Source organism: Ursus maritimus, unplaced genomic scaffold (assembly GCF_017311325.1).
Source record: "Ursus maritimus isolate PB19 unplaced genomic scaffold, ASM1731132v1 scaffold_14, whole genome shotgun sequence".
Lineage (NCBI taxonomy): Eukaryota > Metazoa > Chordata > Mammalia > Carnivora > Ursidae > Ursus > Ursus maritimus.
The window spans coordinates 2,796,241-2,818,051 of record NW_024423786.1 but is presented as its reverse complement, the minus strand read 5'-3'; the positions used below and the strand labels follow the sequence as shown (position 1 = coordinate 2,818,051).

General features: G+C 45.0%; 1 protein-coding gene across 3 annotated transcripts; it reads left to right on the top strand.

The window, feature by feature from the left end:
- Positions 1–587: 587 nt before the first annotated feature.
- Positions 588–19,584, top strand: HMCES (5-hydroxymethylcytosine binding, ES cell specific). 3 transcript variants are annotated; one of them, XM_040628374.1, is made up of 7 exons: positions 588–674; positions 1,300–1,505; positions 7,294–7,437; positions 7,903–8,028; positions 13,172–13,353; positions 17,244–17,436; positions 18,928–19,584. In XM_040628374.1, exons 2-7 carry the CDS (start codon positions 1,323–1,325, stop codon positions 19,162–19,164), a joined length of 1,065 nt encoding a protein of 354 aa, XP_040484308.1. In that variant the 5' UTR covers positions 588–674; positions 1,300–1,322; the 3' UTR covers positions 19,165–19,584. The 3 variants fall into 3 exon arrangements, with proteins under 3 accessions (XP_040484308.1, XP_040484309.1, XP_040484311.1); XM_040628375.1 differs by having other exon boundaries at positions 623–694; XM_040628377.1 differs by lacking the exon at positions 588–674 and adding an exon at positions 744–762.
- Positions 19,585–21,811: the final 2,227 nt, after the last annotated feature.

Below are 21,811 nucleotides of genomic sequence, written 5' to 3'. Positions count from 1 at the left end.
TCGTTTGCTATTAAACTCAAGCCAGGTGCCTTTGCTAATTTCATGGGTGAAATACACCTGCAAAGCCTGTTTTTTAAAAAATCTAGGCCTCACCCTTAGAAATTCAGATTTGGGGGTCGGGAGGTAGGTGAAGTCCCTGAAAAGTCGCATTCTGGTGCCCACGGAAGTATAAGAGTGACTTGCGTGATTAAAGGAAGTTTTCCTGATGATTTCTCAATTTTTGCCCCAAAACTCTGAGGCGGTTAGCCTCCCTGAAAAGTAATGAGAATGTTTCCTGTTATCCCTACAACGACCCCGTGCCCTAGTTCTGGCTCCCGCCATACAGACGAGGGCGCTTCATGCTTCCTGGAACCCACAGAGGGTCTCTGCCAGCGCCGCGGAGATGAGCCGGTTCCTGCGGCTGGCCCTGGGAGAGGGGCTCAACCCCGCAGGGGCACGGGCGAAGACGGAGGAGAACGGGGCTCCGAGAACGGGGGATGGGGAGTCCCCAAAGCCGGTCATAGTCTTCTCTTGGGGTTCTTTCAGAAGATTCAAATTCCGAGGTGCGCGGGAGGCCGCGGGAACCTCCCGCCCCTTGGGGGTGGGGCTGGCCGCGCTGGGGGCGGGGCCTGACGCCAGAACGCGGAGCGGCGGAGTCTGAGCGTCGCGGGCGGCAGGGCAGAGGTGGACGTGAGGTGAGGGGACGTGAAGCGAGGTAAGGGGAGCTGAGGCGGGCGGGTGGCCGGGCCGAGGTGGACGTGAGGTGAGGGGACGTGAAGCGAGGTAAGGGGAGCTGAGGCGGGCGGGTGGCCGGGCCGAGGTGGACGTGAGGTGAGGCGAGGCGGGCCAGGCCGGGCCCAGGTGGACGTGAGGTGAGGCGGGGCGGGCGGCCGGGCCGAGGGGGACTTGAGGTGAGGCGGCGGCGCGGGGGCCCTGGCCCTGGGGAGCAGGTCGAGTTTCCGCCGGGAGAGCCGGCCTCTGGGCGGCGCGGGCGGCAGTCCTGGAGATTAGCGGGCGGGAGCTCCTCCCCCCGCCCGCAGTGGGCGCCTGGAGGGGAGAGGGGAGGAGGAGGAGGATCGGGGTCGGCACGCCGAGGCCGGAAGGGGTCCGGCGCAGGCAGGCCGTGCGGCTCCCGCAGTGACCGCAGACCGCCCCCGTGCCTCTCTCGGCCGCCGGGCGGAGCTGAAGAACGGCGCCTCGGGGCGGGCCGCCCCCCCGCAGTGCGCCCGGCCTCGGCGAGGCGGACACCGGCCGCCGTGGGGGCCCCGCGATGGGAGACCGTGAGCTAGCGCGACCGCCCCGCCGTGCTCTCGTCTCCAGGCTGTCCCGGGCCGCGCGCGAGCATGTGCGGGCGCACGTCCTGTCACCTGCCTAAGGATGTGCTGGCCAGAGCGTGCGCCTATCGGGACCGGCAGGGCCGGCAGCGGCTCCCCGAGTGGAAGGACCCCGACAAGTACTGCCCCTCGTACAACAAGAGCCCTCAGTCCAGCAGCCCAGTGCTTCTGTCGCGACTGCACTTGGAGAAGGTAACCGCTGGTGTCTGCGCCGCGCCGGCCTCCGGGCCCGCAGGGGATGCTCATCCACTTGGTTTGGGTTTGTCGCGCGCTCAGCCCCTGCTCAGGTCAGCCTTCTGACCCCCGGTTGAGAACCACGCCGGACCTCGCTGCAAAGAGAAGTTTGATCAGTATCTTCTCATCTAAGAACATGATTCCGTGTTCTTCGGGCTCGTTTCAGGGCTCGTGGGAATGCGTGCCAAATTTGTTTGAACCCCCACCCCCATTTGAATACGCTTTTTAAGACCGCATCTTTCAAACCTCACTGATAATCGGGGTCATTTGAGTATCTTAAAAAAAAAAAAAAAAAAAGATTTCCATGCCCCTTACCAGGCCAGATGAACCAGAATCTCTAGGCCTAGAGCAGGATGAAGACGAGCTAATCTGAAACACCTCTGGTGTTTCTTGAACATGGAAGTTTCTATTTTTTTCTGCTTGTGTTTATGTTTGTCTTTTACCGAAGCTAGGAACAGATGTGGTTGGTTTGGCTATCAGGAGTTTAATTGCACTCATTGTTTCTGTAGTATTTACCTCTGTGGCGTTGGAGTGAACAGTAATTCATAATCATGTTTTGGTTCTTTGCTTTATCTCCTGAATGTGTGTTTGGGCGTGTGTGCATGCACGTGGGCACCAGTGCTAGCATGCGGTAAATGAAATGCTTAATTCCAGAAATGAATGATTTCTCCATGTCTTAAGCATTTTATTTTATTTATCGTAAGATTTTATTTATTTATTTTAGAGAGCACAAGTGGGAGAGGCAGAGAGAGAGAGAGAATCCCAAGCAGACTCCACACTGAGTGGGGAGCCTGCTGGGGCTTGATCCTAGGACCCTGAGATCAGGACCCCAGCCAAAACCAAGAGTTGAACACTCAACTGACTGCGCCACCCAGGCTACCCTCCTTGTCTTAAGCGTTTTAAATGCCCTTGATAAGTTATTAAAAATCATGATTGTGGGGCGCCTGGGCAGCGCAGTCATTAAGCGTCTGCCTTCGGCTCAGGGCGTGATCCCGGCGTTTCGGGATGGAGTCCCACATCGGGCTTCTCCGCTGGGAGCCTGCTTCTTCCTCTCCCACTCCCCTGCTGTGTTCCCTCTCTCGCTGGCTGTCACATAAATGAATAAAATCTTTAAAAAAATTAAAAATAAATAAAAATAAATAAAATAAAAATCATGATTGTTTCCATCCTGGATTTTTATTCTGTTTGGTCCATAATGCTTAAATCACTTTAGAGTCTATTGTGCCCCTGCTACTTGTCAGAATTCTTGTGATAATATTGTAGTCGAGGTTCATTTCTATATTATTTGAAATAAACATACCAAATAACATTGATCTTTTTGGTTGAATGAAGCTATATACTTGAAATAGTTTATTCTTGAGCTATTTTTACTGGGTGCATCCTTCCCTGTTGAAACTAAAAACTTTTTTTTTTTTAATGAGAGGGAAATCAAAATAAAACATAGCATGGGGAACTTCAGCTGGGAAAGGAAAGAATAAAACATGTTTCAAAGGAAGGCCTAATTTGAAGTGAAAAGACAGATTGCATGTATGTGCCTTTTTTAGCCTTGGTTCTATCACATCTTTAGAATTATAGAATGAATGTTAGCTGGAAGAAAAATTTGTTTAACAGCTGTGAAGACAGAAGTGTAGAGATAACCTAAGACTTGTCTTAGGTTACCCAGTGAGTGAGGGTACAGAGCTGAGACTGAGGTCCAGACCATTTTTCCCCCACTCCAGTAGATGCTTCCTGGAACTAGGAATGGAGAAGGTGGAGCCCCTAGCAAACAGAACCCCCTCCCCCTTTCCATCAGTGGTACAAATTTACTAATGTAGTGTTTTGACTCCACACCTCTAATTAATTTTGTTAAGATTGCTGGGGTTTCCTAATTTTGATAAATAAGAGGTTCCATTTGTCTCAAACCTGTAAATTGTAAAACAAAATTAGAATCATTTTAGCTGTTCATTAATCCATATCATCAATGGCCAACACATGTGTATAGATTGCAACATTTGCATTTGAAACCACTGATTTGCAAATTACTTCCTCTTTCATTTATCTACCCCAGCTGTACCAGCTGTTCTGGTCACAAGTCCAAGAAGGTAGAAGGAAAAGATGACTAATACTGAGCAATAATTTCAGTATTTTGGCTTCTCAGCCACTTTCTGTTCATTGTTCCCAGTAGGGGGCAGCCTCATGTTTGGGTTTGGCTTAGAATTGTCCAGTGAACACACTAACATTGAAGGTGATGACCAGTGGGTGGGAAAGTAGGATTTCTCAACCTTGGCACTTTTGGGTGGGGTGCTGTCCTGTGCATTGCAGAATGTTTAGCAGCATTACTGGCCTCTGCCCACCAGATGCCAGTAGCATACCCCCTTTTCTCCCTGCTAGATCTTGGTGGGGAAGGGTTGTCAAAATTGCATGTTGAGAATGTCAAATTTAGTGTATTGTTTTGCAAATTCTGATAAAAGATCATTTAGACGACCATTGTATACTGTTCTCTCATTTATGCTTTGGATAGGGGGCTCTTCTGCTTGGAAGGCACATTTAGTTCTCGAAGAGAGGATTCACAAAAGCTGTCTTTCTTCATTTTGGGTTGTTTGGGGTTTTTTTCAAGATTTGTTTCAGAGACATCACCCACGTGTGCACTTTAGTATGGAGAGGGGCAGAGGGAGAGAATCTCAGGCAGACTCCCCGTTGTTTTCAGAGCCCAAAGAACTTGATCTCACAACCCAGAGATTATAACCTGAGCCAAAATCAAGAGTCCTGGGACACCTGGGTGGCTCAGTCATTAAGCGTCTGCCTTCGGCTCAGGTCATGATCCCAGAGTCCTGGGATCGAGCCCCATATCGGGCTCCCTGCTCCTTGAGCCTGGTTCTCCCTCTCTCCCTGCTTCCTACTCTCCCTGCTTGTGCGCGCTCTCTCTCTCTGTCAAATAAATAAAATCTTAAAATAATAACAAAAAACAAAATCAAGAGTCAGACTCTTAGGGCGCCTGGGTGGCTCAGTTGTTAAGCGTCTGCCTTCAGCTCAGGTCATGATTTCAGGGAACAGATTTTTCTCTTTTCCTCATTCTTCTAGGCTTGAAAAATTAATCAGTCCTGTTTTCTTTTTCCATTTACCATCACAATTTTATTTCTAGTCTATCTTCTGGTGGTGTCTTTTATTCTTACTACCATCACAAGCCCCACCATATCCTTACCCCCAAACCATCATGGTAGCACCCAGAATGCACTCTCTGCTCATGATGTCTTCCAACCCATGGTGTACTACACCATGTAGAATAGTGAGTGTGTGTGTGCGTGAGCAGGCGCGTGCATATGTGCGCAGGCATTTTAATCCGTAGATTTCATCAAGTTCTCAAGGGGCCAGTTACCCCCCCAAAATTTTAACAACCGTATGTAGGAGTCCCCCAAGGGTTCCCCCACATTTGGAGGTTCATTAGGAAGGACTCAACGTATTAAGGCACTTTATGGCTAATGTTTATTGCAGTGAAAGGATACATAATAGAATCAGCAAGGGAAAAAGACACCAGTAGGAATCTGGAAAAAATCCACACACAGGCTTCCTTTTCTTCTCTCCTTCCTGTAAGGGGATACACCAGGCGTGTTCCTTCTCCAGAAATGAAAAACGTAATTATGGGCAGTGTTTCTGCCTGGGGCAACCCACTAGAAACTGAAAATCCAAGATTGTTTTTTATTTTGCTTTGTTTTGTTCCATTTTGCTTTTAAAGATTTTATTTTATGGGCTCCTGGGTGGCTTAGTCATTAAGCATCTGCCTTCAGCTCAGGGAGTGATCTCGGCGTTCTGGGATTGAGTCCCGCATCAGGCTCCTCTGCTGGGAGCCTGCTTCTTCCTCTCCCACTCCCCTTGCTTGTGTTCCCTCTCTCGATGGCTGTCTCCCTCTCTGTCAAATAAATAAAATAAAATCTTTAAAAATAAATAAAAATTTAAAAAATAAAGATTTTATTTTAGGGATACTTGGGTGGCTCAGTCGGTTAAGTGCCCAACTCATGATTGTGGCTCAGGTCATGATATCAGTCCTGGGATTCAGCACTACATTGGGCTTCATGCTCAGCGGGGAGTCTGTTTGAGGATTCTCTCCCTCTGCCTCTCCCCCCACTCACGCACACACTCTCTTTCTAAAATAAATACTTAAAAGTAGATTTTATTTTTTTAAAGATTTTATTTATTTGAGGGAGGGAGCACAAGCAGGGGGAGTGGGAGAGGGAGAAGCAGGCTCCCCAGTGAGCAGGGAGCCTGATGCAGGGCTCATCCCAAGACGCTGGGGTCATGACCTGAGCTGAAGGCAGACGCTTAACCGACTGAGCCACCAAGGCTCCCCTATTTTATTTTTTTAAAGAGGCTCCACACCCAATGTGGGGATCAAACTCATGACCCTGAGATCAAGAGTCACATGTTCTACCAACTGAACCAGCCCCCCAAAAGCCTAGGTTTTTATTGGGTACTCTGCCTAGCAAGCAACGAAATTCCAGACTCTCAGAAGGAAAGCAGATGTTCGGCATAAACCTCATTTTTGCACAGACTAGGCACAGTAAACCAAACCATTCCTATCAGTTAGGAAAAGGGGAAAACATCCAAGTTAGGAAAAAAAATCCAAGGTGCCAGATGCTGAGGGCCAACCTTGTAAGCAGGCCCTCCTAAAAATAGCATCCTCAGGCTTGCTATTATTTTTCTGCACAAAACCACTTCCTACACATTCTTGACATTGCCTCTTTGTTCGTTTAAGTTCTTTTTTTTTTTTTTTTTAAGTTTATTTGCTTTTAATAATCTCTACACCCAGGGAGGGGCTCAAACTTACAACCCTAAGATCGAGAGTCACATGCTCCTCCAACTGAGCCAGCCAGGCACCCCTGTTCATTTAATTTCATATCTGGTCTTCCCTCCCATCTCTTTGTCTGAATTCTTTACCTCTTGTGGGATCTAATTTAAGAACCACCCCACCCACCCCTGTCCTTTTTGCCCCTTCTAAGGAGTTGATACTTCTGCATTCCATCTCTTACAGATCACTTTCCGCTGAACTCTTTTGCTACTCCTATTACCACTTATATGGCCATTAGCCTGTTGTTTCTCAAATTATTAATATTTTTATGTCCTTGTGGCCTTACATGTTATAGTGAGGTGAAGCACCACCCTTTGAGGTGAAGCACATTGCATGTGCCCCACAACACTGTCTGCATCCCTTGATCATAGCATGTAGCTCATTGTATTATTCTTGTCTGTGACATGTGCTTCTTGAGAGCTGGGACCACATGAACTACTAGGCCTAGCACTATGTCTCTCTCATAGGAGGCACTAAGTAAATGTTTACAGAGACTAAACTTCTTTGTATCACCCACCCTACCTAAGCAGTATGTCTTACGTTCTGATAAATGCTGAAAACATTAAAATTGTTTTCAAGGGATGCCTGGGTGGCTCAGTCAGTTGAGCGTCTGCCTTTGGCTCAGGTCATGATCCCAGAGTCCTAGGATTGAGTACCGCATCAGGCTCCTTGCTCAGCGGAGAGCGTGCTTCTGCCTCTGCTGGCTGCTCCTCCTACTTGTGCTCACTCTCTCTCTCTCTCTGACAAATAAATAAAATCTTAGAAAAAACTCTTAAAAAATAAAATGGTTTTTAAGTAGAATCTTTCCCTTTTAATAATCTCTGTATTTTTGGTATTTCAATGTAATGTAATACATGTGCTACATTTGCTTTTCTCAATTTCATTATGATCTCCTCACTGGATCTTAACCTTTTCCCATGACAGGGTGCAGACTCATCTGAACGTATCATTGCTCCCATGCGATGGGGGTTGGTCCCATCTTGGTTCAAAGAGAGTGATCCTTCCAAGCTGAAGTTCAATACTTCCAACTGTCGTAGTGATACCATAATGGAGAAACGTTCCTTCAAGGTAGGTAGCAGGTGTNNNNGGAAAAGGCACATACTCTGTTCTTTTTTCCAACAGAGCTGTTAGTGCCTTATATACCTGAGAAATAAAATAAGGTTCTCCTGGAAAGTGTGTTCCCAGTTGCTAATAACGTTGAGTACTGTTAAATATATTACTGTATAAGTCATCCCAAAACTTAGTGGTTTAAAACAAAACTATTATTATTTCTCATATTCTGTAGGTTGACTGAGTTCAACTGGACAGTTTTCACTTGGAGGTTCTCATGCACTTAAAATTAGATGCAGCTGGGGCTGGAGTGCATTATTTAATATTTTCAACAGCTGTGTGAGTGGTGACTTTATGCATAAGGGAGAAACAGAGAAATTAAATAACTGTTCTAAGGTCATACATTGGTGGACCTGAGATTTTAACTCAAGTCCATGACACATCCTGTCAGTAAGACCCTGTCTTGTTCACATTTTCCCTCAGGTACCTCTTGGAAAGGGAAGACGCTGTGTCGTTTTAGCAGATGGATTCTATGAGTGGCAGCGATGTCAGGTTACTAGCCAAAGGCAGCCATACTTCATCTACTTCCCCCAAGCCAAAACGGAAAAGGTATTGTCAACAGCACCCATGGTAGATACTTCAAAAGGGATAAAGAAGCTAATCCAAAGGACATTTTGTTTCTTTCTTCATAGAATATTTTTTTAAATAACTGCTTTATTGAGGTATAATTCATGAAATTCACCTTTTTAAAGTACGCAAGTCAGTGATTTTTTTAGTATATTAAAAGTTGTGCAGCTATCACTACTGTCTAATTTTACATTTTCATCACCCTGAAAAGAAACCCAATATCCATTATCCATCACTCTCCGTTCCCTATTCCCCCCTGCCCTACCACTAATCTTTTGGTCTCTATAGATTTGCCTATATTGGACATTTAATATATTTAAAATCATACAATATGTGGTCTTTTTGTGTGGCTTCTTTTACTCAATATAACGTTTTCAGCGTTGATCCATGTGGTATCATGTGTCACTACTTCATTGCTCATTTATGGCTCGTCCATTATGTGAATAGGCCACATTTTGTTTATTCATTCACCGGTTAATGGACACTTGGGTTGTTTCTACTTTTGACTGCTACAAATAATGCTGCTGTGAATATTCATGTACAAGTTTTTATATGGATATCTGTTTTAATTTCTCTTGGGTGTATGCCTAGGGGCGGATTTGCTAGGTCACATGGTGACTCTGTATTTAACATTCCCCTCATAGAACTCTCATTTTAAGGGACGCTTGGGTGGCTTAGTCAGTTAAGTGTCTGCCTTCGGCTCAGGTCACGATCCCAGGGTCCTGGGATCAAGTCCTGCATAGGGCTTCTTGCTTGGCCGGGCGGCCTGCTTCTCTCTCTGCCAGCCACTCACCCTGCTTGTGCTCACTCACTGTCTTTCTCACACACCGATAAATAAATAAAATCTTAAAAAAACAAAACAAAAATCAACCTAATTTTAAGGCAAAGAATTTAGCCTGTTCGCGTAACATTATAAGGAAATTGAAAACAAATTAGACATGCCAACATCATGTTTTCATTTTAATCACATTTATTTCTTTGATACTGCTAAAGCGTTTGCATTCTCATCACAGTTTGCTTCGTTAAAATTGGGAATTATTGTGGGTGGGGAGATGGGGTAACAGGGTGACAGGCATTAAGGAGGGCATGTGATGTGATGAGCCCTGGGTGTTAGATGCAACTGATAAGTTACTGAGCTCTACATCTGAAACTAATGATGTACTATATATTGGCTAATTGAATTTAAATTTTTTAAAAAATTGGGAATTATTGGGGGTGCCTGGCTACTGAAACACACAAGTCAACAGTCATAGGCCAATGGTGAATGCTCAAGGAAGGCATGCTTGTGAAGTTATGGGGGCATAGAGGAGAGCATATAACTCAGATTGGGGCATCATAGAAGGGTTCCTAGAGGAAGGAATTTTATAGTGTTTAGAAGATACAGTTGCTGTAATTATCAATCTGATGGGGTTAAAAAATTCTTTATTTTGCTAATTGTTTTCTGTTTCATTCATTCAACATGTTTTTCCTGGCTGCTTTTTTTTTTTTATCTTTTTGTTTTTAAAGATTTTATTTATTTGCCAGAGAGAGAGAGAGAGAGCACAAGTAGGAAGAGTGGTAGGCAGAGGGAGAAGCAGGCTCCCCACTGAGCAAGGAGCCTGATGCAGGACTTGATCCCAGGACCCTGGGATCGTGACCTGAGCCAAAGGCAGACACTCAACTGACTAAGCCACCCAGGTGTCCCTCCTGGCTGCTTTTAAATTGAGTACTTTTTATTTTGTCTCCACTTCTGGCTTATTATTTTTACTTCTTTTAAAAAAAATTTTTTTTTAAGATTCTGTTTATTTGAGAGAGAGCACAAACGGGGGTGGGGGGGCAGCAAGCAGAGGGAGAGGGAGAAGCAGGCTCCTCACCAAGCAGAGAGCCTGATGTGGGGCTCAATCCCAGGACCCTGGGATCATGACCTGAGCTGAAGGCAGACACTCAACCAACTGAGCCACCCAGGCACCCCTAAAAATGTTTTTGATAGGGGCTCTGTAGGAAACATTTTAAATTAATAATCTGCATTCAAGAATAAATTGCTTCTTGTGTAGTATAAGAACTTTGTAACAGTATGGTCCTGATTCCTCCTATCTTTTGGTATATTGTCATACATTTTACTTTTTCATATGCTACAAATTCACAATACATTGCTACTGTTTTGCTTTAGAGAGTCGATTATATTTTAGAGTGATAAAAAATAAGTTTTACACTTACCTTAATTTTTAGCCATTTCCATGGATCTGTACTTTTTGGGTAGATCCAAGTTTCTGTCTGGTATCCTATCCCTTCAGCCTAAAGAACTTTCTTTAGTACTTCTTGTAGTGCAGGCCTGCTGGTAATGAATTCTGTTTTTGTTTGTCCAGAAAACTATCTAGTTCATTTTTGAAATCATCATTATTCTCTTTATGAGATATAACTTACATGTAATAAAATTCACCCTTTTAAAGTATATAGTGGTTTTAGTATTCAAAATGTTGGGTAACTATCATCAGTATCTAATTTCAGAACATTATTACCACCCCAAAAAGAAGCCCCATGCCCATTTTTTAATTCAGTTAGCCAACATATAGTTCATCATCAGTTTCAGATACAGGGTCCAGTAATTCATCAGTTGCATATAACACCCAGTGCTCATCAAATCACATGCCCTGCTTAATGCCCATCACCCAATTACCCCATCCCCCACCCACATCCCCTCCGGCAACCCTCAGTTTGTTTCCTATAGTTAAGAGTCTCATGGTTTTTCTCCCCCATGCCCCTTTTTAATCATGTTCTGGCCCCGGCACCTGGCATCACTATGTGCATTTTTGAATGGTGTTTTCACTTTGTATAGGATTCTGGGTTGGCAGTTTTTTTGGTTTTTTTCCAGCACTTAAAAAAAAAATACTCCATTGCCTCTGGCTCTACTAGTTTCTTTTGAAAGGTCTACTGTAATTCTTGTCTTTTTTCTTCTGTTTGTAATGTGTGCTTCCACTGCTCCTCTTTGCCTAATGCCTTCAAGATTTTCTCTGGTTTTCAGCAGTTTGAATATGATGTGTGTAGTTTTTATGCGTGTGTGTGTGTTTGGCATGTTTTCTGAGCTCCCTCAGGTCTGTGATTTGATTTCTTTCATAATTTTTGGTAAAGTTTCAGCCATCATATATTCAGGTATTTCTTGCTCTTCACTTTCTGGGATTCTAATTACATGTTAGACAATTTGATATTGTCCCATAGTTCTTGAATGTTCTCTTCTGTGTATTTTATTTTTCTCTGTGCTTTAGTTTGGGTAGTTTTTATTGTCAAATCTTCTTATTTTGCCAAGATTTCTTCTCTGTAATGTATGTTGTCTACGTTTTCTACAAGACCCTCTAACATATTAATTAAACTTACTTTAAATTTCCTTTCTGATAGTTTTAGTATTTGGGAAAAGAAATATCTTGGGTCTGGTTCTGTTGATTTCTATATCTCTTGGCAGTTCATTGTGCTTCCTGGATTTTTTTTTGTCTTGTAATTTTTGATTGATTGCCAGACATAGAGACTGATACATATAATATTTATGTCTGGAAATGGATACACTTATCCTTCTAATAGGCCATTAATGTGTGAGGTTGAGCCGATCTTATCAGGAGTTGAACTGGTTTTGTTGTTACAATTACCTTTATTCACTACAGGCTTTAAATTTCTCTGTGCCATCTTGTTTTCAGGGTAAGGGTGATTTTCCAGAGGGTTTTTCTCAATAGTCCTGCTTCCTTCTGCTGTAGTACCTCCCTTTAGGCCTGTGCTTTGGAAAGGATCTCTCTGTGCTCCTGCTGCTTCCCTAGAATTAGGCTGCTGTTGCTGTCCATGTGGTGCTTGCTGACCTAAAGGGTAGGAGAGTGTTCTTTATTGTCTTCATACAGCCTCAGTCTCAGGCAGATCTGTGGCCCCGGCTGTCAGGCTCAGGCTTTCTCGGGGATCCTACTCCTTCCTCAGGGGAGTAGAGGGATTTTTCTTTTACCCTTCCCCAGACTCAGTGGGTCTTTTCCTGTATCTTAGGGGCAGTAGGCTTTATTACCCATACCCTGGGCCCTGAAGGCTTTTGCTCCTTAGAGGAGAAGTGATTGGGTGAGGTTTCATGCCTTTCCTGATGTACGGGAGCTCCACTCCTCTAGACATGCACCAGCAAGGAAGGCTTTCTCTAGTCTCCTGCTCTGCCTCCATCTTTCTTGTGAGCAGCTGGGGAAGTTCATGGAGAAGAATCCAAAAGCTCATGCAAACTCCCCTGACGTCTACAGCTCCCAGCGATTCTTGACTCTCAGGCTAGCCCACACACTGCTTTTAGCAATTTGGTAATGATTTTATCTGAATGGAGGCCTTGTCTTCCTCCTGTTGCCACCAGTAAGCCAGTACTTATGTCTCTGTCTTCCCTTGGAGGTCCCTGTCTTCCCATAAAGTTCACGCCAGTTGGTTGCCCACTGACCTCAGTTTTCTGATGAATTTAAGAAAAGTTATGATTTTGGGGGCACCTGGGTGGTTCAGTTCGTTAAGCGTTCGACTCTTGATATGAGCTCAGGTTCATGAGTTCAAGCCTCGCATTGGACTCCACGTGGGGCTTGAAAGTAAAAACTAAAAAAATAAATAAAAATAAAATAATAAAATGAAAAGGAAAAATTGATTTTTGTAGATTATCTAGCTTTTTTCTTATTGTTAAGGTGGAGGGGGTACTCTTCCCAGCTTTCTATATTCTAGGTCCTTAATTGAATCTTAAATGGCAAGTAGGAGCTGGCATGATGAGAAATGGCAGGACATTTTGGGCAGAGGAAGTTGTTCTGGCAAGATAAAAAGGCACGAAGTTGCACAAGGGCTTCATTTACAGACAGCTGGGTTTGGGTCAAATTAAAATTATTAGTAAAAGCTAGAATGATGGGCTGGATTGTGGAAGTCCTGAATGCCCGTTGATGATGTTGGATTGTATTCTAAAAGCATTAAGGAGCCATAACTCCATAGGTTCAGTGGGTACTTGCCATCAAACTTCTTTCCTTTGGCAACAGTGGATCAAGAGGAGTTAATAACACCTGGGCTGAAGTACTTGTAAAATTATTGCCATGTTAGTCTGTAGTAGTGCCCAACCTGTGTGCAGGAGGGGCTGCTGAGTATCTAATCTGCCCACGTATTTTGCTTCCAGTCAGGTAGCGTTGGTGCTGTGGATGGTCCCGAGCACTGGGAGAAAGTCTGGGACAACTGGAGGCTGCTGACAATGGCGGGGATCTTTGACTGCTGGGAGTCCCCAGAAGGAGGAGACCTCCTGTATTCCTACACCATCATCACAGTAGATTCCTGTAAAAGCTTGAATGACATTCACCCTAGGCAAGTCACAGTTCTTATCCCTGGGTCCAAAAGGATTCAGAGGAGGGTTTGTACTCTGCTTTTAGAGAAGTAGCTTTTGGATTCAGTGTTTCTGTATGCACAGATTTAGAGAGTAGCAGTTGCTTTGCAAAATACAGTTACAGTCAATTTGGGTATAATATGACATGCATTCCTAAAAGTCACTACACTATGTCAGACTGTACAGTGAAGACCCAAGAACTTATGGGAAAAGCAGGGTTAGGGGGACAACACATAAAAATTTATCAGGAACGTGTTAAAAAATAATAGGGATCTATTAAAAACAGTACCACAGTTGTCTATGTAGATATTACATTAAATATGGCACTTTACTTTAGAAAGTTCTAGAATTTGCTTGTGGAAAATAAATGTCAGAGAAGTTGTAGCTTATAAGTTATTGTGAAATGGAGGGAGGATTATGCAAAATTTGTGATCTTTTGCGGCCTTAAATCCTGGGGCATGTTTTTCTGCTTTTGAAATGTTCCTTCAGGGGGTGCTGGGTGGCTCAGTTGGTTAAGTGTCTGCCTTAGGCTCAGGTCATGATCTCGGGGGTAAAAAAAAAAATGTTGGGGGTGCCTGGGTGGCTCAGTTGGTTAGGTGTCTGCCTTCAGCTCGGGTCATGGTCTCAGGGTTGTAGCATTGAGCCCTATGTAGGGCTCTCTGCTCAGTGGGGAGTTTGCTTCTCCCTCTCAATCTCCTCTGTGCTCTTGCTCTCTCTCACTCTTGCTCTCAAATAATCTTTTTTCTTTTTTTTTTGTTAAGATTTTATTTATTTGAAAGAGAGAGTGAGAGAACACAAGCGGGGAAATGGCAGAGGGAGAGGGGGAAGGAGACCCCCCCACCGAGCAGGGAGCCCAGCATGGGGCTCGATCCCAGGAGCCTGAGATCATGACCTGAGCTGAAGGCAGATATTTAACCGACTGAGCCACCCAGGCGCCCTGATAAATAAAATTTTTATTTTTATTTTTTATTTTTTTAAAGATTTTATTTATTCATTTGTTTGTTTGTTTGTTTGTTAGAGAGAGAGAACAAGCATGAGTGAGGGTCAGAGGGAGGGGGAGAAACAGGCTCCCAGCTGAGCAGGGAGCCCGATGCAGGGCTTGATCCCAGGAGGCTGGGATCATGACCTGAGCCAAAGGCAGATGCCCAACGGACTGAGCCACCCAGGTGCCCCTAAATAAAATCTTAAAAAATAAAGAAAAGAAATGTTCCTTTAGGGGCGCCTGGGTGGCACAGCGGTTAAGCGTCTGCCTTCGGCTCAGGGCGTGATCCCGGCGTTCTGGGATCGAGCCCCACATCGGGCTCTTCTGCTGTGAGCCTGCTTCTTCCTCTCTCACTCCCCCTGCTTGTGTTCCCTCTCTCGCTGGCTGTCTCTCTCTCTGTTGAATAAATAAATAAAATCTTTAAAAAAAAAAAAAAAAAGAAAAAAAAAAAAAGAAATGTTCCTTTAAGGCATGCATTTATAATAGATACGTATTTAATCAAAATTAAACATTTTGATCCAGTGTATAGCCCCCTCCTGCAATTCACTTCTGTATTAACTGCTGAAAATTCTTGAGCAGCGTTTTCATCCATGCTGATGTCTTCTCCTGACACTGAAAGCTTTGGAAATTCCATCACTGTTTGAAACGACCAAGCCATCCATTACTAGCTCTCAGAGGAGCCACTTCTGTGGTATTTCAGGTCTTTATGTATAAATAGTGCATTCTCTTTTGGAGAAAGCAGTTTTTTCATTGTTTGACATTCAGTCCTTATGCTAAAGAATCTCTTCATTGTTTCTGTTTCTTTAGGCCTGATTGATACTGACTTCATGATACTTCTTGAAGTTGTTGCAGCCATAGACATCCTTTTATTTTCACAGTGTTGTTGCCGGTGGATTCCTTTATGTCTGTTGCTAAGGAGATATCACATGTTCTCATTTTACTTTGAAGACGCTCTAATAGTTCAAGCTTCTTCTCAGTACTTAAAAGTTTTCCACCTACAGGCACTGCTTCACATGTTTTGAGCTACAAAGTTTAGACCTGTGTGAGATGTTGAATGAAGAGGTTTTTTTTATATAGGGAGAACTTCACAAATGCAAAAAAAAAGAGCAAAACACAACTTTGGAAGATACTGTGCAGTGAGCCACAGTAGCTATCAGTGTTTTAGGTGTGTGTACATGTGTATTCTGTGTGTTCCTAGAAGGTTCTGTTCAGCTGGGTGCAGTTGTCTGTGTGTTCACGTTGTGTTTTCTCACAGATGAAACTGTAAAGTAAACATGAAATTTGCATTATGCTGAAATTGCTCTCTATATAGCAATCACATTGGAACAGATGACATTTTAAAAATAAGCATTAGCAGGGGCGCCTGGGTGTTTCAGTTGGTTAGGCATGTGCCTTCGGCTTTGGTCATGACCTCAGGGTTCTGGGATTGAGCCCCAGGTAGGGCTCCCTGCTCGCAGGTAGCATGCTTCTCCCTCTCCCTCTGCCCGCCACTCCCCCTGCTTGTGTGCTCTCTCTCTGTCAAATAAATAAACAAAAATTTTTTAAAAAGTGTTAGCAGAATTGACTATATGTGTATAGCACTTTAACAAGTTTTGCCAGATCTGAGTGCCCTCAGAAGTGATGCTTAATGTTTTGCTGAAAAGAATGCAGTGCTGCACATAATAGGATTATCTATTTTAGCTTATCCTAAGCATTGTATGTGAAATTATACTTTCATGTGATATAGTGGTTCTGTGTTTTGCTAATTTAAGTTCCCATTTCATCTAATCTAAGACACCATTGATTTTATACGCTGTTAAGAAAAGTAAAGTGCTCCCAGTTACTTCCAGCTGAACTATAATACAATGCAGAGACGCCATTCATCAGAAAATGCTTCTAGATTTCAGAGACTAGATTTTTTTTTAAAGATTTATTTATTGGAGAGAGAGCTAGTGAGCGGGGGAGAGGCAGAGGGAAAGAATCTCAAGCACACTCCCCACTGAGCATGGAGCCCTCTGTGGGGCTCCATCTCATGACTCTGAAATCATGACCTGAGCCAAAATCAAGAGTTAGATGCTTAACCCACTGAGCCACCCAGGAGCCCCAATCGTAAAGTATTTTTTATTTTTTATTTATTTTTTTTTTAAAGATTTTATTTATTTGACAGACACAGCAAGAGAGGGAACATAAGCAGGGGGAGTGGGAGAGGGAGAAGCAGGCTTCCCGGTGAGGAGGGAGCCCGATGCAGGGCTCAATCCCAGGACCCTGGGATCATGACCTGAGCCGAAGGCAGACGCTTAATTAAAGTATACGTTTGATTTGTTTAAGTTATACATTTTCGTTATTAAAATAGATGTTTGTGCGTTTATCTCCTAAAATCAACTGTACCACCCACCAGTAAATGTGTAGCATGCTTTGCGTTGGCCTAGGACATAAAACTGGAAGCTAAACATAGGATCTTTTCCTACCATCTCCCTGGGTACCAGGAGTCATCTTAGGTAGCAACATCCTTGCTTTTGAGGCATAGTTTCCTAGAGTTCACAATTATGTGAATAGCTCTTACTGTAAATCCAGAGATTATTACTGATAGACAGATTTTCCCTTTAATTTCCCTTTAATTCAAGGCTGAGTCATCTTAGAAAGTTCACCAATGAGAATGTACACTGGAGTGCACTGGATCCAGTCATAGCACTATTCACTGTCTTTGCCATAAAACTGTAAGCTAGCTCTTCCAGGGTTGAATTTCGTGTCCTGTCAAGTTGTGGTCAGGGAGCATGTGGCAGCAAATCAGCGCATGAGGTGGAGAGAAAGGACAAGTCTCTCCTTAGAATGATTTGTGCTGACTCAGGTCTCCCTTCTGTCCCTACCCTCCCTCTACCTCCCAACTAATGTCTCTACCTCACTGCCTAGGATGCCTGCCATATTAGATGGAGAGGAGGAAGTCTCTAAATGGCTTGACTTTGGTGAGGTCTCAACTCGGGAAGCTCTGAAGTTAATCCACCCCACAGAGAACATCACCTTCCATCCAGTCTCTTGCGTGGTGAACAACACCCGAAACAACACTCCTGAATGTCTGGCTCCTCTCAACTTACTGGTCAAAAAGGTAGGCGCCTGTGACTCTGACGGTCCTTTCAGAGATTTCTGTCTTCTGTCAGAATATCTTAAAAAAAAAAAATATATATATATATATATATATATATGTCTTTTAGGATTTGGTCTTTCACAATTAGCTTTAATTTAAACCACCTAAGACTCACATTTCCTTATGTATGGCAAGGTCAAGCAGAACGCTATACACAAAACTGGCTGTGACTCAGACTCCTCAGGAGAGCTCTTTCAAAATGTAAAATGTTGGACTGTATCTAGACCTGTTGAGTCAGTATTCAGGGCTGGGCTTCTGTGTCATTAAGAGCTGTGTCAGTGAGTCTGATAAACCAAGTTTGAGGACTCCTATCTAGAGGGTGATTGCAAGAAAGACAAAGGAGCCCTTGTCCATAATTGTATCTTTGTCTGCAGCTGTGGAGTTTTTTTTCTATCTCTTTTCTGTACTCTGCTTTCCCAACTACAAGTTGGAGGAGTTCCAATCCTTATACTCCTTCAGGAGGATTTGAGAACATTCCTGCCATGAACTTTAACTTTTTAGAATTGTCAAGGATCCGGTTGTAATTTGAAGGGAAGGTGAACAGGCCAAAGACCTTCAGTGGGAACAGAAGTTCCAGAGCAAAGGTTTAGGAACAGCAGGTTTTTCAGGTGGCACCAAGGGACTTAAGTAGGACATGACTCTGAGTGTTCTAAGAATAGACATCTTAGAATGCCTGAGAATTGTTAAGGACAATGATTGCAAAACAGCTACCCCTCATTTTTCTGAAGGTTTCTAAGTTTTCCATACTCAGTGTCATCTTTTTTCTTTTGTCTCAGTTCTCGTCAAACTCCTGCAATCCTGATCCTTTTATTCATTAGATGTCTCCAAAAATATAAAAATGTAATGATACACATTCATTTTGTGCTAGATACTGCCCCATTTCTGCTATAGTCTTTACTCCTGAAGAATTCCCATTCTGGAGAAGTGGCATTATAGGAATTCAGAACCTTTGGTTCAGGGTTGGGGTGCAGGTGTGAGAGCAGGAGGGAGCAGTGCTGGTTGAGGAGAGGCTGCACAGTGGGGAAACAGGTCATCCTGTTCAGCCTTAGCTGAATCCTTAATCGCGGTGACTGTTTGAAGCCGTACTTCTCCAGTTTCATGGCCCTGCACTCAGCCTGGTCACACTGAATTATATCCTTTTCCCTGAGAATGCTTTTTTCTCTGCACCTGTTTGGAATGCCCATCAGCTCTCTTTTCTGACTGACTGATACCACACACCTCATCTGTGAGGCCTGCTCTAAGAGCTCCTCCCTATCCCTTGCACCCCTTGGAGCATACTCGGTTGCTCCTCTCTTCTCCCCACTCCTGACCAGTGGGCCCCATCTGGCTCCCAGTAACATTTTCTAAGCCTGGGTCAGTACCTAATGCCTCTTCCCCTGTTTCTTCCCTTGAAGTTGGCTTATTCCCAATAGCTTGAGCTGGGTGGTTTGAACATTTTCTTCTTTCTCCTAGGAGCTCAAGGCAAGTGGTAGTAGCCAGAAGATGATGCAATGGCTGGCCACAAAGTCACCCAAAAAGGAAGAGCCCAAAACACCCTCAAAGGCAGAGTCAGATGTGCCCCAGTGGTCCAGCCAGTTCCTGCAAAAGAGCCCACTCCCCACCAAGAGAGGAGGTGCAGGACTCCTGGAGCGATGGCTAAAGCAGGAGAAGGAAGAGGAGCCCGAAGCCAAGCGGCCTCACAGCCAGTAACACCGGATTTTCAGAGACTACGACCGCGATTTCCTGTACTAAATATTGTTACGATAACAGGTGCTTGTGTTGTATGTGTGTGGATTTGCTTTGGGATGAGATAGCACAGTTAGTTTAGAGTTGTGGATTCATGAGTGAGTGGCTGTCCTGGCTGCAACCAGAAACTCACAGTGGAGCAAATGGGCAGCCTGGGTAGAGTAGGGACCACCACCATCAATAATTCATAGGGGCCTTTATACCTGGTTTGACCCGTGGAGCCTTCTCTCAAAGCTAGACCTTGCTGGCAGTTCTCAGCCCTGACCTGGTACTGCTCATAGAAGGCTGTTTTCTGCTCAGCTTTTGGGTTCTGTCAGCCTTTTGGAATTAAGTTCTTAAAACACTGTATTTTTTTCCTGAATAAATTATATTTGATAAACTGTTTACATTTCGGAAAATGCTGCTGCAGGGGAAGTTCTGGATCTTACTGTTTCCTCCTGGCATCGGTCCTAAGAAATGGATTTTGTCACAAACATGGAGCACTGGAGCTTTCTGTGAACAAAACTGCTTTTTTGGAAACCGCAAAAAGGCTGGAGGTTGGGGGGGAATGGGTGTTTCTTTGTTGAGTCTGTTCACTCAATACTTAGGAGTTTTGTGAATCCTTTAGCTTAAAACCAAGCTGAGTGCTTGCCAAACTGGAGACGGGAGGAGAATGGGACACAGAGGCCAAGACCCTGTCCTGACCACAGGGACCGTAGATCTGGTTGAGGAGAAGCCCCAGTCATAGCCCACCAAGCCCCATCCAGAGCCCCAGCCTGGTCAGAACCCCTGTGATTTGCTCTGCAGGCTCCTTCTTGGCACTGAACCACTTTATAATTATTTGAAATGGTTATCTATTGTCTTCTCCCCCACCCAGCTCATTAGCTTTCTGAAGGCAGGGGCCGCTTTTCCACCGTTGTTTTCTCCCAGTGTTAACGATGTGTAACTACTTGTTAGGTGACTGCGAGCGCTTACTACATGCCCCGCCCTGTACTGGACAAGGAGCGACAGGCATTAAGACAGACAACTACACCCGGCAATTGTGTGTGCACGCGCCCTGAAGGGATACCAAGGGGTTGCTTCAGCAAGGTTTCCGCAAGCCTCCGGGGAAGAGGAGGTGCACAGGCCGCGGGGAGAGCACGCGGGGCGCTGGTGAGACAGGAAGGGGCCTTCCCATGGATCCCGGGGTGGGGCACAGAAGAATCTCCAGAAGCGCCTGAACCGCTCCGCAAGTTCCTCTTTGGGGCGTCCGGGAGACCAGGACCGTAAAACGCTGCTCTGGGTTCTGGACGGAAGGGGGCCGACAAGCCCGGGGGAACCGGGGTGGAGCAGGCCCTCAATGCCCCTCGTGTGGCAGGCCGCCCACTGCGATTGGGCCCCCGCGCAGACGCAGCCCGTGGTAGGCAGGGGCGCTGGCCCGAAGCCCTATGCAAATCAAGGATCGCAATTTCCACCAATCAGAGGGGGGCTCCGGCGCTGTTCCTGCTAATGGGACTGCACGGCACGCCTCCCAGCTGGTGCCTCGGGAGGCGGGGAGCTGTGTGGGGGCGGGGCGCGGGGCCAGTCCAGGATCTCCCGGATGTGGACCGCGGGCGGCGGCCGCCCTCCCCTGCTCCCTAAATTCCTCTTTGGAGCGCCCTCCCTTCCGGCCGACGGGCGGGGTTGGTCTGTGCTGGTTAGCTCCCCGCGCCCTGGGGGAGGGGGCGTTTCCACTGCGGCCTCCAGTTTTGTTTGGGCTGGTTTGCGTGGGGTTTTGGTTGTTAGTATTACCAAGAGATTTAAAAATACAGATAACTTACCAGAAGGTTGACTCTTATAACTATTTTGTCATATTTGCTTCAAATTCAATAAGCAACAAAAATGAAAATGAAATTCTTTTCTTTTTCATTACTATCTCTCCACCATTTGTCAGGGTTGTAGATCACTGTGGTGGGAACTTTTCATTTTTAACATGAAAGGTCCGGATGTCCTCGGGGCATGTATCCTTTTCATTCAGGTTTTACTTGCACATAAATGTTGAGGGCACATTCTTGTACCTGAGAACATGTTCTGTGATTTTCAAGTTTACATAAATGGTATCTTCTGCGTCTCCTGCAATTTTTTTTTCTTAGCTGGGTCATGAGCTGTAATAAGTATTGCCAAATTGCTCTCCAAATTTTCACGGATTTCAGGGGCACATGAATCACACCTTTCACCAATACGCAGCTTGCTTACTAGAGTAGTGGAGAGCCTCCTGTCCTTTGTTTTTATTTTTATTATTTTTTTTAGTTTAATTTTTTCCCCTGTCCTTTGTTTTTAAAGAACAAATCTCCGAGACAAACAGGGCAGCCTTCACCTGCCATTCAATGTGGCCAAGTCAGGCCAGGACACCAACTGGTTCCTGGAGCAGGTGGGATAGCCCTAAAATGTGGCTGTCTGGCCCCTTGGCTGCACTCCCAGATGGCAGCCCCCACCCCCACCCCCGCTCTACCTCTGCAGGTTTGGGTCCAGGCCTTAGGGGATTCTTTCCTCCTCTGGAGCCTTAGAGGTAGCAGAGGGTCCTCGGTACTCCAGGTCCTAATAGACAGGTATCTGCACCCACCCCCACCCCACTCCCCGTGCCGCTACTGTCTGCATCCATCTAGATCCATCT

Bases quoted from the DNA above. Each gene is read 5' to 3' on its own strand.
- HMCES (XM_040628374.1), top strand. From the start codon at position 1,323: ATGTGCGGGCGCACGTCCTGTCACCTGCCTAAGGATGTGCTGGCCAGA. The intron at 1,506-7,293 runs GTAACCGCTGGT...TTCCCATGACAG, and splicing joins CGCGACTGCACTTGGAGAAG to GGTGCAGACTCATCTGAACG. The intron at 17,437-18,927 runs GTAGGCGCCTGT...TCTTTCTCCTAG, and splicing joins TCAACTTACTGGTCAAAAAG to GAGCTCAAGGCAAGTGGTAG.